Genomic DNA, 17,789 nt, shown 5'->3' with positions numbered 1-17,789 from the left:
AAAATCCATAATTACTTTTTGGGCAACCCAATCAATCATCAATATACATATATCATCCATGGATTGCTGTTGGTTTTTTGAAATCCATTCTTCTACACACTTTGCTTGATATTTAAAAGTAAGTGAAAATTACCAATACCAATCAGTCCAAACACAAACGCAAGTGGACTTGTTTTGTTTGAATGCAGACAGTTTGTTTAAAACGTTGAAAGAAAGTGGTTGTAGTCGCCTGAAAAAGAAGCCCCATTGATAGTGCAATTGAAATAAAATGAAATTCTTAATATTTGCTGCTTTAGCCGCAGCCCTTATCGGATTTGGTTATCTGAAATTAACGCGACCAGTACCTTTACCCTCTATTAATAAAAATAAATACTGGGGGCCTGGAGATAGTTCTAACTATAAAGAGGATAAGACCATTAAGCCATTTAAACTAAAAGTTAATCGAGAAGTAAGTACGATCTGAACATCAATGGGCTTCAGCTTTATTTGTATTGATTTTTGGGTGTGGGACTGTTCCAATTTTTGACAATAGTATTTAGTTTTTGAATTCTACTTTTCGCGATTCTGATTCGCCCTTAGAACGTTTTTGCTAATCTTTTTAAACCCACGACCATAGTCATTCCATTTGTAATACCAATTGTGTATGAATTCTTGATCGTCTTGTCATTCTAAATCGATCTAGCAATGCCCGTTTGTGGCATGATCACGATCGAACGTGACGCAGAGGTTAGCTTGACGCCGAGCGCCTGGGTTCAAATCCTGAATCCCAAATTTTGCACAAATACTTCTTATTAGTGTAGGTCGGTTGGGATTGTAAATGGGCCATATCGGTCCATGTTTTGATATAGCTGGCATATAAACCGATCTTGAGTCTTGTCTTCTTGAAACTCTAGAGGGCGCAATTCATCTCCGATTGGAATGAAGTTTTGCACGACGTGTTTTGTTATGGTATCCAACAACTGTGCCTAGTATGGTTAAAATCGGTCCATGACCTGATATAGCTCTCATACAAACCGATCTTGGGTCTTAACTTCTTGAGCCGCTAGAGGGCGCAATTCTTATCCGATTGGAATAAAATTTTGCACGACGTGTTTTGTTATGGTGTCCAACAACTATGCCAAGTATGGTTCAAATCGGTCCATAACCTGATATAGCTGTCATACAAACCGATCTTGGGTCTTAACTTCTTGAGCCGCTAGAGGGCGCAATTCTTATCCGATTGGAATAAAATTTTGCACGACGTGTTTTGTTATGATGTTCAACATCTGTGCCAAGTATGGTTCAAATCGGTTCGTGACCTAATACAGCTGTCATATAAACAGATCTTGGGTCTCGACTTCTTGAGCTTCTAGAGGGCGCAATTCTTATCCGATTGGAATAAAATTTTGCACGACGTGTTTTGTTATGATGTTCAACATCTGTGCCAAGTATGGTTCAAATCGGTTCATGACCTAATACAGCTGTCATATAAACAGATCTTGGGTCTCGACTTCTTGAGCTTCTAGAGGGCGCAATTCTTATCCGATTTGAATGAAATTTTGCACGTGGTGTTTTGGTATCACTTCCAACAACTGTGCCAAGTATGGTTCAAATCGAATCATAACCTAATACAGCTGTCATATAAACCGATTTTAGGTCTTGACTTCTTGAGCCTCTAGAGTGCGCAATTTTTATCCGATTGGATAAGTGGACTTGACTTCTTGAGCTTCTAGAGGGCGCAATTCCTATCCGATTTGCCTGAAATTTTGCAAGACGTATTTTATTCTTACTTTCAACAACTGTGTCAAAAAATCGGTTCATAACCTCATATATCAAATCGGTTCATAACCTCATATAGCTGCCATATAAACCGATCTGGGGTCTTGACTTCTTGAGACTCTAGGGGTCGCAATCATTATCCGATTTGCTTGAAATTTTGTACGACGGATTCTTTCATGACCATCAACATACGTGTTGATGTATATAAATCAACCTCTCTTTTTTACTTCTTGAGCCCCCAAAGGGTGCAATTCTTATTCGAATTGGCTGACATTTTACACAGGTCTCCAACATATAATTTAATTGTGGTCCAAACCGGACCATATCTTGATATCGCTTTAATAGCAGAGCAAATCTTTTCTTATATCCTGTTTTGACTAAGAAGAGATGCCGGGAAAAGGACTCGACAAATGCGATCCATGGTGGAGGGTATATAAGATTCTGCCCGGCCGAACTTAGCACGCTTTTACTTGTTATTTTTAATGAGTATCTATCTTCAGTAAAATCAAAAAGATGATAATATTTGTTAAAATCTAAATAAATACAACGAAAGGATCATTATATCCAAAATCGCTTTGATGATATTAAATATTAGGCAGTTGAAAATTTCTCGTTGGTCTTGAAGGAACGTTAATACTAAGCCGGCTCAACAAAAATTCGGATTCAAATTCCCGTATAAAACATTTGAGTTGAAAGTGATATTCAACATTTTCCTGCGGCTACTAAGAGTAGGGAGCTTTATTAAACTTAATCGAAACGTATAAGAAGGAAGTGTTTGATAATTCCAACCACGATTACGAAGGTAAAATATGGGTTGCGCAAAAAGTAATTGCGGATTTTTCAAATAGTTGGCGTTGAAAAATTTTTTCACAGCTTGTGACTCTGTAATTGCATTCTTTCTTCTGTCAGTTATCAGCTTTTACTTTTAGCTTGCTTTAGAAAAAAAGTGTAAAGAAAGTATATTTGATTAGAGTTCATTCTTTCTTTCTTTTAAAAAATCCGCAATTACTTTTTGGGCAACCCATAGTAGATATTGTTTCTGTACTGACTCAATTTTATATCTGTGAATAGTATAAACCGGATCCCAAATAACGGATCCATATTCAAGTGTACTTCGGACAAGAGAAATATATAAGTTCTTAGTAACTGAAGGATCATCAAATTCTTTATTCCATCTTAAGTACACTTGCGGGTACCCCATCAGGGCCTGGTTTAAAAGAGCATTTTAGAGATTTCAAGCTCTTAGAAATGGTATCAATAGTTATTCGAGGCATACTTATTAAAGAAGATTGAAGAATCACGTATCCGTACGAGATTCAGAGTTGATATTATACATTTTATCAGAATATGTCAAGGCAAAAAAGTTTGCAAACATGTTACAAATTTCTTTATTTCCTTCGGCGATTAGTGAACCATGTTTAAGGGTGTTAGAAGGAGTGCAATATCTTCGCTTCGAATTGACAAATTTATAAACATTTTTTGGATTCAATTTTGCTCGTTGCTTCTTGGAGCATAAATAATTACGATAGGCAGTATTATTTTCGGTATTAAGTTTAAGTTTGAAGTTTATATTTATTGAGTCTTTTTTTAAACATTGAAGTAGAATTAGAAACATAATAAAGAAAACTTATGACTATAATGTATTATCGCAATAACATATTAGGTAGTTTCAGCACCTGGCTTTAGCATAAAAGGTAAAATGTAATATGGATACATGAAATTAGAATTATTGACGTCCTTGCTCCCGAGACTACTACATTAAATAGAAAAATCTTAATCTAGGGTTTGAACTTAAAGCTACAAATAATAAAATAAGCAAAAAATAATAACAATTATAACTAAAAAAAAAAAAAACAAGGAAAAGTAGGTTAAGATGTAGCTAACCACGGTGAGTACCGGCTAGTGCCTTTTCGTAAAAAGCGATAGTACCCGATTCAGGTTCATTTATATATCCCAAGGGAGATAAATACTGAGCATTATACCAACCAATGTTCGCTTGACTATTCATAGCGTCAATCATATGAGAATTCTCATGAAGCCCTAATCTTAAATTGAATTTCTCCAAAAGATCACACACATAGGAAGAAAGCCGCTTTAACTTGGAATTCAAATAAATGAAATTATTTGAATATCTTCTGTTAATGCGCTTAAAATTCTTCCCAATGCAAAGTCTCAAAATTTTCCGCTCAAAAATCTCAAGTTCTTTCATAACAATGGGGGATATACTGAACCAAACTGGAAAACCATATAAGATAACAGGCCTAATACAAGTCTTGTACAATAAAAGTTTCGTATTTACAGGCAAAGATTTGTATCCAAGAATTTTTTGAAACGATGCGAATATTCCCTGGGCCTTATTACGGACCTTCCGCGCGTGTACGTTGAATTTAAAAAGTTTGTTAAACTCTACACCCAAATATTTAACTTTCTCTTTAAATGGAATTTCAATGCCATTTAAAAATAGCTTCAAGGATTTACTCTCAGGTACAACAAAGCGCTTGCATTTTCCCGATGCATTTCTTATGCAAATGGCTTCGCATTTTGAAGTATTTATCTTTATACCCCATTTATCATAAAAATTTTTAACCTCATGGAGGTATTGCGAGACTTGGACCAAAGCACATGCTGGCGATTCATTGTGAGAGTATAAAAGGGAATCATCCGCATACAAAATACCCGAGGAATGTTCGGAGTTGTGGGGAAAATCACTCATAAAAATGTTATATAAATGTGGAGCTAAAACCGATCCTTGCGGGACACCACAATTAACATTTGAAAATTCCGACAACTGATTTTTGAAGAGTACGCCAAATTGTCTATTCGTAAAAAAACTTTTGAAAAGCTTTATAATCGGAGGACTAAACCCTATCCTTATCATTTTAGTTAATATACCATAGTGGGAAGCATGATCAAAAGCCTTTTCAACGTCAAGAAAAACTGCAACAGTACATTTCTTTGCTCTTAAATTCAATACAATATCATTTGTGAACTTTGTCATAGCATCAACTGTGGAATGCCCTTTTTGGAAACCAAATTGTGAGTTTGGAATATATGGTAAAGTGATTCCTTTATCCATTTTAGTACGGACAATCATTTCAAAAAGTTTACCCAGATTTGACAATAAAGATATAGGTCGCAAGTTAGAAATCTCATTACTATTGGATTTTTTCTTAATTGGAATTATCTTTGAGGTTTTCCATGAATCTGGAAAATATCCGTTGGAGATACAGTTATTAAATATGATAACTAAATATTCAAATGCTTTAATTGAAAGTTTTCGAATAATAAAATTAGAAATAGTATCAATGCCAGACGATTTCTTATTCTTTAAATATGAGGAAATATCAAGAATTTCACCCAAAGTTGTAAGATTTTCCAACCTGTCTTGATTTTTTGCATCTGAATCAATTGAAAATGAATAGCAGTGTTGAGGAACATTTGCAATGAAGTCATTCACAAAATCTTCCCTTACAGACGAAAGATGAACAGAGCTATTATAAATATTAGAAAAATACGATTTCAAATAGGAAAGGCATTCCGACTCATTTGTTATTATCGCACCATTAATTGATAATTTATCCAAAGGTAGAGATTTTCGATGCCCAATAATCTTGAAAACGTCCCGATGTGCTCTTGGCCCCGGCTTAATTCCTCTAAGTTTATCTCTAAAAATAGAAATCTGCTCTAGTTCAACCTGCCTCTTAATAATAACACTCAATAATTGGATTTGCTTGGATAAAATGCGATACTCTGGACTGAATCTGTTACTGGACACGCGATATAGCCTCTTAAGTTCTTTTTGCCAATTATATTTAATTCTATATAAATTCTTAATTCTATCAGATATCAAGAATTTTCTGTTACCCAATTCAATTTTCTTAGAATGAAGTTCTGAGACAGAACTCACAAGAGAAGCAAACTCTTCAATGTACTGATCAATTTCATTGTTACTCAAATTTCTATTTGAAGGGGGATAATTACTTAAAATACCCTGAGTTATATCGTGTTTGAAATCATCCCAATTTGTGCTTTCGTAGCTTGTAAATGTAGGAGGAGGCTGCAAAACAATTTCGAAGCTAGGAAGAATGACGTTAAGTTTGAGAGGGTAGTGATCTGAAAAACTGGGTAAACATGAGGTCGAACAAACAGGATTTGGCAGGTCAGATGTGTTAGAACAAAAGAGAAAATGATCCAAGTAAGATGAACCATTTGGAAACGTTGGACAGGATGAAGATATTCTGGTAAAAAAGTGGGGATTTACTTGAAGGAAGTCATAAAAACAGTTTCCATTTGAATTATTCATAGAATCACCCCATGAAATATGTCTAGCATTGAAATCACCACCTATAAATGTGAAATCAAATCCCCCAGAATAATTACCTAAAGAAGACAGAGAACTTAAAATTTGCGATTGGCTTGAATTGCCAGGAATATAAACTGAGCCTAACAAAATTTTCCTAAGAACGCCATTAATAGAAACATCAATAGAAATAAATAAATTAGGGAAGAGAAACCCTAAGATGACTTCTTTTCTGAATTTAAAATGTTTCTTAAGTAGTATGGCCACACCTTGTGCGCTGTTATCCCTTAGAAAGTGACAGCCTTCAAAACTAATATTACCTCCAGCTCTCAAATGAGTTTCCTGAAGGAAAGCAATGTCAATATCAAACTTTTTCATTAAACTGTGTAATTCAAATCTACGGCCATATTCAATGAGTGACCTGACATTAAATGTAATAAGATCCAGAACATTATGGACCATAGACTTGGTTTACTTCGCGTAAGAGGCCTATACATCGCTGTATCGCCTCTTCCTTTGAAATGGTTTGAAACTCCCTTATAAAATTGGCAATTTTGTCTTCCAGCGAAATCACTTTAGGAGGGCAAAGTTCTTTAGCAATTTTCAAAAATTCTTCAATGATTTTCGGTTTCGTTGAGGGTTGAGTGTAACTAGAAGTACCGTTACGGGACGCATCGGAATAAGATACATTCGGTTGAGTAAAAGAGTTTAAAGCACTAAAAACATTGTTTTTTGCCTTCTCTTTTCTCTCTAGGGCAACTGATCTAGCTCTCTTCTTAAGCTCAACATATTTTTTATACTCAGGGCAACCTCTAAAACTCGAGGGATGGCCGCTATTTCCACAATTGATGCAAAATGGTAAATTTCCATCGCCCTGCACAAATTTACACTCACCTTGTGCATGGTTTTGACCGCACTTTACGCACGCAAAATCCCTGTTGCAATTTTGGGACATATGCCCCCATTGTTGGCATCTCCAGCATTGAACATCCCTCATATTTATCTTCGGTAATTCCCAAGACACCCTTTGATGCAAAATATATCTTTGCGCCTTCAACTCAGATACGGATTTACCAGGATGCAGTGTTAGCAAAAAAAGACCTGTGTCAATATTGTTTTTCTTGGAGTATGAAGTGGAAAATTTAGAGACACTATGCACTGTATCAGGGACTAACATATCTATTTCTGACTTAATATCCTCTATTGCTGTGTCAAACAAAAGGCCACGCAAAACAATGGTTTGTCGTTTTAACTCCCTTGGTGTATAAGAGTATGAATCTAATTTCTTTTCACGTAGAAGGCACATTAGCTCAGTGTGTATTTTTGGGTCTTGCAAATAAAGTTTACTCTTGTGTCTGCTCTTGTTGACAATCTTAAATACAATTTGCCTAGCCTTTAAATCTTTAATTAAATTATTCATATCAACACCAAAAAGAAAAATAGGAGGGCAGAAAGACTTCCTGTTTCCGACAGATTTTTCTACAACTAAAGCCTCTTGTGCTGGAATTTTCTTATGATAAGTGTTGTTAGTTTTAATATCTAAATCTCCTAATATTGCAAATCTATTGGAAGAATCCTGCGATTGGCCAGATGCATTATTTGAAACACTAAGAACAGAATTGCTTAAATCTATCTTACGCAAGTTAGTATCACCAGATATTTTCCGTTTCTTTTGCACCATTTGAAAACCTTCTTTGTCAGAGGGGGTAAACTCGTTGTGATCCATATTGCTCTCAATGTTGGATGGTAAAGGTCTTGATGTATTGACTTGCGTTGCGTTTGTTTTTGTCAATTTTTTAATGTCAATTGAAGGCAATTTTTCAACATTCATTACCAAATTAGCAGACATTCCTTTATTGCATTTAGAGGATGATGATGCAGACGTCGAAGGAGTAATGTCTTGATCCAAACATCCAGAATTTTGCGAGCCATATCCATGTCCATGTCCACTAAAGCAGGCTTCATGCAAAAGTTTTCCAATGGCTGACTTACAATTGCTTTTATGGCTGTTTTTATCAGGGGGTATATTCTCGGCAGGATCGCAAACGTCCATGCCTAGTTGGTCCAAATTCATTTCCAAAATTCAAAATCCACAAATTTAAATTTTTATTTCAAAGAAAATTCAATTTTTAGTTTTAATATTTTTTTTATTTATTATTTGTGTCAAGGAAACACGTCTGCTCTGTTTGAATATTTCAATTCAATTTCTTTCGGTATTATATATCGACATACAAATAGAATACACGGAAAAATCCATAGAATAACCAAACATTTCATATTCCTTAAATAACTTGTTTTTATACCCTCCGCCGTAGGATGGTGGTATACTAATTTCGTCATTCTGTTTGTAACTCCTAAAATATTCGTCTAACACCCCATAAAGTATATATGTTCTTGATCGTCATGACATTTTAAGTCGAACTGGCCATGTCCGTCCGTCTGTCTATCGAAAGCACGCTAACTTTCGAAGGAGTAAAGCTAGCCGCTTGAAATTTTCCACAAATATTTCTTATTTGTGTAGGTCGGTTGGGATTGTAAATGGGCTATATGGGTCCACGTTTTGATATAGCTGCCATATAAACCGATCTGGGATCTTGACTTCTTGAGCCTCTACAGGGAGCAATTCCTATCCGATTTGGCTAAAATATTGGATGACGTGTTTTGTTATGACTTCCAACAACTGTATTAAGAATGGTTCAAATCGGTCCATAACCTGATATAGCTGCCATATGAACCGATCTGGGGTTTTGACTTCTTGAACCTCTAGAGGACGCAATTATTATCCGATTTGGCTGAAATTTTGCATGAGGTGTTTTGTTATGACTTTCAACAACTGTGCTAAGAATAGTTCAAATCGGTCCATAACCTGATATAGCTTCCATATAAACCGATCTGGGGTCTTGACTTCTTGAGCCACTAGAGGGCACAATTATTATCCGATTTGCCTGAAATTTTGTACAACGGCTTCTCTTGTGACCTTTAACATACGTGTCGAAAATGGCATGAATCGGCTTATAGCCTAATGAAGCTCCCCTATAAACCGATCTCACTATTTTACTTCTTCAGCCCCTTAAGTGCGCAATTCTTACTAGAATTGGCTGAAATTTTACACAATGACTTCTTCTATAGTCTCCAATATTCAGTTTAATTATGGTCCAAAATGAACCATAACTTGATATTGGTCCAATAACATAGAAATTCTTTTCTTTTATCCTTTGTTTGCCTAAAAAGAGATACCGTGGCAAGAGCTCGACAAATACGATCCATGGTGGAGGGCCCGGCCGAGCTTAGCACGCTTTTACTTGTTTCTATTCTTAAGTTTGGCAAGTTTCAGAGTATTCCAAGGAGGTCCAGTCAAAGTCCGTTTTGAGATTTTGGGAACAGAACTAGAAAAACATGTTAATAGTGTATCATAAAAATTACGCAACACCTCATTCAGATTATTAGATTTAAAAACATCCTCCCAATTCAATTTTACATAATCTGTTTTAGGAAAAAAGGAGGCTCTACCGGTCTTGACCACTTGCCTCTTAGGTTTATGAAGAAATGGAAAAAATATTGGGTTGCCCAAAAAGTAATTGCGGATTTTTCATATAATCAGCGTTGACAAATTTTTCCACAGCTTGTGAGTCTCTAATTGCATTCTTTCTTCTGTCAGTTATCAGCTGTTTCTTTTAGCTTGCTTTAGAAAAAAAGTGTAAAAAAAGTATATTTGATTAAAGTTCATTCTAAGTCTTATTAAAAATGCATTTACTTTCTTTTAAAAAATCCGCAATTACTTTTTGGGCAACCCATTATTTTTGTGTAAATAGTTGAGCCCATAGAGGCAGCCACTGTTTTCCGATTTGACAGAAATTGTGCATTTAATTTTTTATTATGGTAGCGCAGAGGTTAGCATGTCCGCCTATGACGCTGAACGCCTGGGTTCGAATTCTGGTGAGACCATCAGAAAAAATGTTCAGTGCTGGTTTTCCCCTCCTAATGCTGGCAACATTTGTGAGGTACTATGCCATGTAAAACTTCTCTCCAAAGAGGTGTCGCACTGCGGCACGCCAATCGGACTCGGCTATAAAAGGAGGCCCTAATCATTGAGCTTAAACTTGAATCGGACTGCACTCATTGATATGTGAGAAACGTACGTAATGCACATATATGCCCTCAACTAAATTTATTTGTGTAAATTTTTTGCAGCGTACATGGTGGTGGTTTCCCAAGAACATAATGTTAACTTCTAGACAAATATTTTGACCCCCAAACGCACTTTAAACCGTCTGGAATTATTGAAGTAGTTTAACCAATGGAAACATACCCTTGTAATAACAAGTTATTAGATCACGAAATAAATGAAAATACGTAAGAGTAAGAGTAATTAAACTATAAATTAAAATCTAATATTAGCATTAAATTAGATTGAGTGTAATTAGGTCATTCTGTGAATTATGAACTGAATTATGGGGTAAATATTTTATATTCATATTAAGTTGACCACTTTAATACGAACGGAAAGGTTAAGGCCTCTATGGATATCTAAGCAGTCCCGCAAACGAATTAGGAAAAACAAATAAAAAGGTGCTAAGTTCGGCCGACTCGAATCTTGCGTAACCTTCACCGTTAAAAATTTGCATTTATTTACTCAGTTCGTGTTTGAATTATTTTATAACAATAAAATCAGAAATTGGTTGTGGCTGCTATGGTCTCAAGTAGTCATATCGGGGAATCAGTGTTTGAGGGACCTCTATCAGTATATAGACCGATTCGGATCATACATAGCACGGACGATGCAAGCAGAAGTCTCTGTGTCAAATTTCAGCCAAGTCAGCTGAAAATTGATGTTTCTATGGGCTCTAGAAGTCAAATCCGAGGATCGGTTTATATGGGGACTATATCAGTATATAGACCTATTCGGAACATACTTGTCGGGGATATTAGATAGCAGAAGTTTTAGTGCCAATTTCAGTCAAATTAGATGAAAATTAAAGCCTTTAGAGGCTCAAGAAGTCAAATCCAGGAATCAGTTTATATTGGAGCTATACCAGTTTATTGACCGATTCAGATAATGCTCGGCAATAATGTTGGAAGTCATAGCAGAAGTATTTGTGCTTCTAGGAGCTCTAGAGTCAAATCAGGGATCCTTTTATGTGGGGGCATTATCCAAATCTGAAACGACATGACCCATTTGCAGTCCCCAACGACCTACATCAATTGGAAGTTTCTGTGCAAATTTGGTGCAAAAAAGCGGATATCTTCATTCGTTTGAACGCTATCGTGATTTAGACAGGCTTGGCTAAATCGATTCAGAATTTTAAACCGATTAAGAATATATAAACACTATAGGGTCTCAAGTCAATATTTCGATATGTTACAAACAGAATGAGTAGATTAGTATACACCCCATCCTTTGATGGTGGGTATAAATATAATTCGAATTCTGTTTCATGTTCCCGTCAACATAAACTTAAGAAAAGACTAGTTGGTTCATCTTTTTTGATCTACAAAACAAGACGGATATGACTAGATCAATTTTGAACCAACTCCGTTAAAGTATAAATATATTTACTGTTCTAATTTTCTTCCTTAATCTCTGAATTTTTAGGTTATAGATGAGCTTCAATCACAACTTAACAAAACCTTTAAACTAAGCGAACCTTTGGAGGGTGTAATATTGGAATATGGCTCCAATAGCAAGGATCTGAAGCATGTGATAAAATATTGGCGTGATAATTACTTACCCAAATGGTCAGAGCGTGAGAAATACTTGAATACATTTCCACAGTATACAACTGAAATCCAGGGGTAGGTATCATTCTTTCAAATAATTTATGCGAAATTAAAAGAAACATGTAAATATGCGCAAAGTTCGGACAGGTCGTACTTGGATACTCACCACCATGGATGGTGAAAAAATGTGCAGTTAATGTATGGGTATTTTGAAGAAAACAACTGGAATGAATGGCTGTTAAGTGATGAAAAGGTTAAACAGAAGATGTTTAGTCGTTAGTATATTTCCCAATACAAATTTCTGCAGAAAATTGCAGATATTGACGCGGATCTCAAAGTAGCGCTCGGTTGGGCAAAAGCCAGTACTCTTATAATTAACTCCCGGATATCTTAATGGTTTATAATCCACAAAGGTAACGTAATACTCCAATCCTATTATGTGAATCGTGTACTGAAATAGTCGAATCTGCAAAGAACATTACATTTAACAAACATATAAAGTGCGCAGAAAAAAATCTCAAAATGATTTTCAATTGAAATTTAATTGAAAATAATATCGTTTTCATTGAATATGATTTTTTTAACCACAATTGTGATTGAAAATTTTGTAATTTTCAATTAAAAAACTAATTGATTCAATCATTTGTTAATCGAATCTTAAAACATGTTCAAAGATGATGTTTAAGCAAATTCAATTAAAGAATATTTTGTACCCTAAAATATAAAGGGAAGGAGATTTCAAAGACCCATATGTCTCACACCTCGACAGCAATACCGTGGCAACAGGTTCTAGGTGTCGCAATAACTTGATGCAGTGCTTCATTGACCAAGGGTTGTTGCCTCAGGGCAAAACACACTGTTACGCCAACAACAACAAATCTCTAGGGCACCCATGGACCTTTGCCCAAACCATATACCTCAAGTTAATGTTCCAGGAGGTAAACAAACATCTGTGCACCAAATATAGAAATAAATTAATTGAAATTTTCAAAAACTTTCAATAATTTTTTAATTAGATCAATTAATAAATTAATTGAAAACTTCAACCTTTTCAGAAATTTTTTTACCCACCACCGAAGGATAGGTGTATAATCATTTTGTCATTCCGTTTGCAACACATCGAAATATCCATTTCCGACCCTGTAAACTATATATATTTTTGATCAGCTTAAATATCTTAGACGATCTAGCCTTCTATTCACGCACATTAAGTTAAATATGAGTGTTCAATGATTTTCGTCGCTAGAAAATGCTGTTGAAGCATTCAATTACAATGATTTGGAGGTGTCTCAATCGGAGTGGAAAAGTGATTCGACAATTGGCCTAAGCATAAGCAAAAGTGTATAAACAATGCTGGTGAATACTTTGAAAAACAATAAAACCATTTTTGATGATAGAAATGTTCATTTTTACAAATATGTCAGAAATTTATATAGCAGCCCTCGTATTACTCAATATCGGACGAGCATACGACAAATCCAATACAGTGGCTTTAGAAGTGGAAAAATAATCCAGGAATATTATTTAGTGGGAGCTATATCTAAATCATGAACAGGTTTCCATGAAACTCGCTCTGAAGAACCATAAGCGAATCCTTCGTGTCAAATTTCGTGAAGATCGGTTAACAAATGACACATTATTGAAACATTAGTCCAAATCTGACTAATATATACCTATATGGAAGCTATATCTAAATCTAAACCGTTTTCTTTTAATTTCAATAGAAGCTCTAGCCAAAAAAAAATCATAAAAATTGCGATCTGTACCTTAATTATAATATAACATGGATATATAGACGGACATTAGTGGCTCGAATCAGAATGTGATTCTGAAACGATGAGTATACTTATAAATGGGTCTATCTCTCTGCCTTCTGAATTTTACAAACAAATTGGCAAAGTTATAATACCCTATACTACAGTGGGCGCATTTCCTAATTTATTGGTGTTTTGATAGATTTTATTGACGCCTAATAGTATACACCATTAAAAGTTCATAACAATTCCAAAAAGATTAATGTTTTTTCAATATTTAATTCACCAACAGATTGAATATTCATTACATTCATGCCAAACCCAACACCAAAGCACAGAAAACCAAAAAAGTTTTGCCTCTTCTCTTGCTGCATGGCTGGCCTCTTTCAGTTAGGGAGCTTTACGGTATAACCCAGCTTCTCATTACTGCTAACGAGAAAAGCGACTACGTTTTTGAAGTTATTGCTCCTTCTTTAGTGGGATTCGCATGGTCCGATGTAAGCATTACAAACAAAAACTGATTATGTGTTAAATATTTCCAACTTTTTTCTTTGCAGGCAGCTCGAAAGCCCGGCATGAATGCTGCCGAAATGGCAATTGTAATGCGAAATCTTATGACACGCTTAAAGTTTGAAAAGTTCCTGGTACAAGGAGGAGATTGGGGCTCCATTGTGGGCAGTCATGTGGCTACGATCTTTCCTGAGAACGTGCTTGGATATCATTCCAACATGTGTGTCATGTATACTCCTCTGTCACTTGCGAAATACGCAATTGCTACTTTAAGTCCGCACACTTTTATCCCCTCCCCACAGCATTATGGCCATAACTTTCCTTTGTTAGAAAAGTTGGCGTATCTCCTTGAAGAGAGTGGGTATTATCATATTCAAGCCACTAAACCCGATACGATTGGAACTGCTCTTACTGCGAACCCTATTGGCCTGGCTTCGTATTTTTTAGAGAAATTCCAAACAGCCGCAAGGCATATCAGCACTCAATCGTTGGACGGGCTTGAGCAGATCTTTACCCTTGATGCCTATTATGACAATTTGATGATCTACTATTTGACAAATTGCATAACTTCTTCAGCACGCTTGTACAAGGAGACAATGGCCAAGGCCTATTTTGATTTACAATTGGAACGTGTTCAAACCCGAGTACCAATGGGTTGTGCGAGATTTCACTACGATTTACCGTCTGCTATGGATTGGCAATTGAGAGATAAATATACAAATGTGGTGCATAGCAAATATTACGTTGGCGTTGGTCACTATGCTCCTCTGGAAGCTCCCGGATTGTTGTATGAAGATATTGTTGAATTTGTAAAAAAAAATTGAGTTTCATTGAAACAAGATGTTCCCTAATAAATTTTCACAAATATTCTACTGCAAATGGACTGAGTGATCAGTTCATTTGAAACAAAAAATTCTTAACAATTTTGAATTCTGTGTCACTAAATAGGTCTGTTCGCGTACTTTTCCAGTAAAAATTCACAGGAGAGTTTCCTTAGAGAACAACAGCTGTTGGGGTAAAATTGCCACTTCATTTGATACATTTTTTGCACTAGAATAATGGTTGCTGCCTTGAATCCTTTTAACCCTGCGGCAGGTGAAAAGGTCACTGGGGAAGGTCCCCAGGTCATTGTTGTCTAAAAAATTAAAAAAATGCGTTTTCATATAAAATTCCATAAAAAAAAGTACAAGGTCCCTGTGGACATTGTACTTCGGCAGCGGCAACTGACGACTCAACCGTCGTAGGGTTAAAAAGTCAATTACATATAATGTAATAAATGCAAACATTACCAAGGTTAGGTTAGGTTGTAGGGCACGCGACTAGCAACCTCGGCTAACAGCTACTTCACTCGGAGATTTTACGTCTATTGTGTTCACCCTAGAAGAAAGTAGAAGAGAAGAAGGTGGAGAAAAATTTTGTAAACATACAACTTAGAGCGATACGAGACATCATCAAATAAGGATAGAAAAGCGAAAACAAAGCCCTATAGGGCTAAGTCCCTATAGGGAATTCAGGGTCTGAAAGAGGTGTCCATCCATTATCCCGTGTCTTCACCCATCTCATGTTTTATGCTGTTTGGTGTAAACTTTTGAATTTACAAAAAAAACGGCTTTTCTTTCAAAGTGGCAAATTTTTGCTGACGAAGAAACTCCCAGCAGAATTTGACAGGATCTCAATTTTCTCAATGAAAATTTTTGTTCTATACATTGTAAAAGATGGCGCAGCGGAGCGGTCCCGGTTCAGCTAGAGATTCCAATAGCTCGGCAAACTTAAACTATTTTCTTCTGGGTATTATCGTCGAAATCGGATGAAAAGTGCACATTTAATGAGCTCAAGAACCCAAAATTTTGGAGATTAGTATATATGGCACCTACATCTACAGGTATGTCCAGAAGTCTAATGTAACTCACTGTTACAAATTTGCAACGAGCCAGGCGAAGGAGAGGCATCGTGAGAAAATGAAAAAGGAGAAACATCCCTTCCGCAGGAAGAAGAAGGAAAAGGAAAGACGTGAGTGCGAGCGAATCCGAGATGTTCAGGAGCCAGAATGAAGTCCGGAAATTCTACCAAAGAATTAGACATCAAACCTATGGCTTTAGTACAGGCGCATCCTCCTGCAGAGAATAAACAAGCAAAAAGGCGTTAAGTTCGGCCGGGCAGAACTTAGGATACCCAAAGTTCGGCTATATCGAAATATGTTCCGATTTGGACCAAAACTTATAAGTACAGGTCATTGTTCAATTGTGTATAACAAAATATTGATCTTTTGAGTAGTTATATCTAAAAATAAACCGATCTGAACCATAACATAAGTCACTGTGTTAAATATCAGTGAAATCGGATTATAAAAGCGCCTCTTATGGCCAAGACTTTAAATCAAGATATAGGTCTATATGCCAGCTATATCCAAATCTGGACCGATTTGGGCCAAATTCCAGAAAAATATCGAAGGGCCTAACACAACAAAATATCGAAGGGCCTAACACAACTTACAAAATGAATATACCCCCATCCTTCGGTGGTGGGTATAAAAAAAAATGTGGTAACTGATACGGATAGTGTGCTGAGAATATGTAAATAACACTTTTCTCATCTGAACAAGACGGTATGTGCCAATTACAGAGGAATAAGTCTCCTCCCAATCGCATACAAGATACTTTGGAAAGTACTGTGTGAAAGACTAAAACCTAAAGTCAATGAGATAATTGTGCCCTATCAGTGTGGCTTTAGACCCGGTAAATCCACCATAGACCAGATATTTACACTGCGCCAAATTCTGGAAAAGATCCGAGAAGGACAAATCAACACCTACCATCTTTTCGTTGACTACAAAGCCGCCTTCGACAGGCCTATACGTTCAAAGGTATTTCAAGCCATGTCTGAGTTTGGCAGGGATACCAAACTGATACGGTTTTGCAGGATGACTCTTGCTGATACACGCTCCTTAGTTAAAATGAAAAGAAGCTCTCCGAACCGTTCAATACCAAACGAGGTTTAAGACAAGGAGACAGCCTGTCGTGTGATCTCTTTAATATCCTGTGTAGATGTGTGGCATATGTGAATACTCACAAGAGAACATATGCTACCCGCCTATGCCAACGACATCGATAATATGGGTCGGTCACCGGAAAAAACAATTGCAGCCTTTGAAAGTATCGAAAGAGAATCGACGAAAATGGATTTCTCAGTAAACAGAGGTAAGACAAAGTGGATGATATCAACTCCCACAACGCCCTGTAAACCGAGCAGATAAAGAAAATTAACAAATTTGGGAACTACAACTTTGAGATAGTCATCAATTTAATCTACCTCGGCAGAGCCGTATCCGAAACAAATGACACAAAATTTGAAATCAAACGAATGCTAATATTGGCTAACAGGTGATACTATGGATTGATCAAGCAGCTGAGGTGCACAGCCACCTCTCGACACACGAAAGTTACATTAAACAGGACACTGATACTACACGTGCTGTTGTATGGCTTTGTAGCATGGATATTTGCGAAAGCAGATGAGGGAGTATTTGGAGTTTTTGAGAGAAAAATCCTTCGCAAAATGGACCAGTTTGAGTTACTAGAGAAAACAGGCCTAATATGAACCATGAGCTGTAAGACGACGATAGCTAAGTTACACGTATCAAAATACAATGGCTGCGTTGGCTAGGTCATATTGTCAGAATGGATGAAGAAGCTCGAGCAAAGTCTTTTGAAGGCGATCACGGTGGTACACGCAAACCGGGGCGACCAAAG

The 17,789-nt window shown here is 36.3% G+C and overlaps 2 protein-coding genes across 2 annotated transcripts in view; both read left to right on the top strand.

Annotated features, from left to right (window-relative positions):
• The first annotated feature begins 268 nt into the window (after window positions 1-268).
• Window positions 269-14,907, top strand: LOC106085227 (juvenile hormone epoxide hydrolase 1). Its single transcript, XM_059369628.1, has 4 exons — window positions 269-448; window positions 11,652-11,851; window positions 13,823-14,027; window positions 14,088-14,907. The coding sequence occupies exons 1-4, from the start codon at window positions 269-271 to the stop codon at window positions 14,862-14,864; spliced, it is 1,362 nt and encodes a 453-aa protein (XP_059225611.1). The 3' UTR covers window positions 14,865-14,907.
• The window catches only part of LOC106085242 (uncharacterized), a 137,706-nt gene continuing 125,166 nt past the window's right edge, over window positions 5,250-17,789 (top strand). The window contains exon 1 of the mRNA XM_059368389.1: window positions 5,250-5,253. The gene's annotated coding sequence lies outside the window, so the exon portion shown is untranslated. The remainder of the gene's footprint in view (window positions 5,254-17,789) is intronic.

This window comes from Stomoxys calcitrans, chromosome 5 (genome assembly GCF_963082655.1).
Source record: "Stomoxys calcitrans chromosome 5, idStoCalc2.1, whole genome shotgun sequence".
In the NCBI taxonomy this organism is placed as follows: Eukaryota; Metazoa; Arthropoda; class Insecta; order Diptera; family Muscidae; genus Stomoxys; species Stomoxys calcitrans.
This window is presented reverse-complemented; position numbering and strand designations above follow the sequence as displayed.

Excerpts from the sequence above, each read along its gene's own strand:
- LOC106085227 (XM_059369628.1), top strand. The coding sequence starts at position 269 with ATGAAATTCTTAATATTTGCTGCTTTAGCCGCAGCCCTTATCGGATTT. Across the intron at positions 449-11,651 it reads AACTAAAAGTTAATCGAGAA|GTTATAGATGAGCTTCAATC; the intron begins GTAAGTACGATC and ends CTGAATTTTTAG. Across the intron at positions 14,028-14,087 it reads TGGGATTCGCATGGTCCGAT|GCAGCTCGAAAGCCCGGCAT; the intron begins GTAAGCATTACA and ends TTTTCTTTGCAG.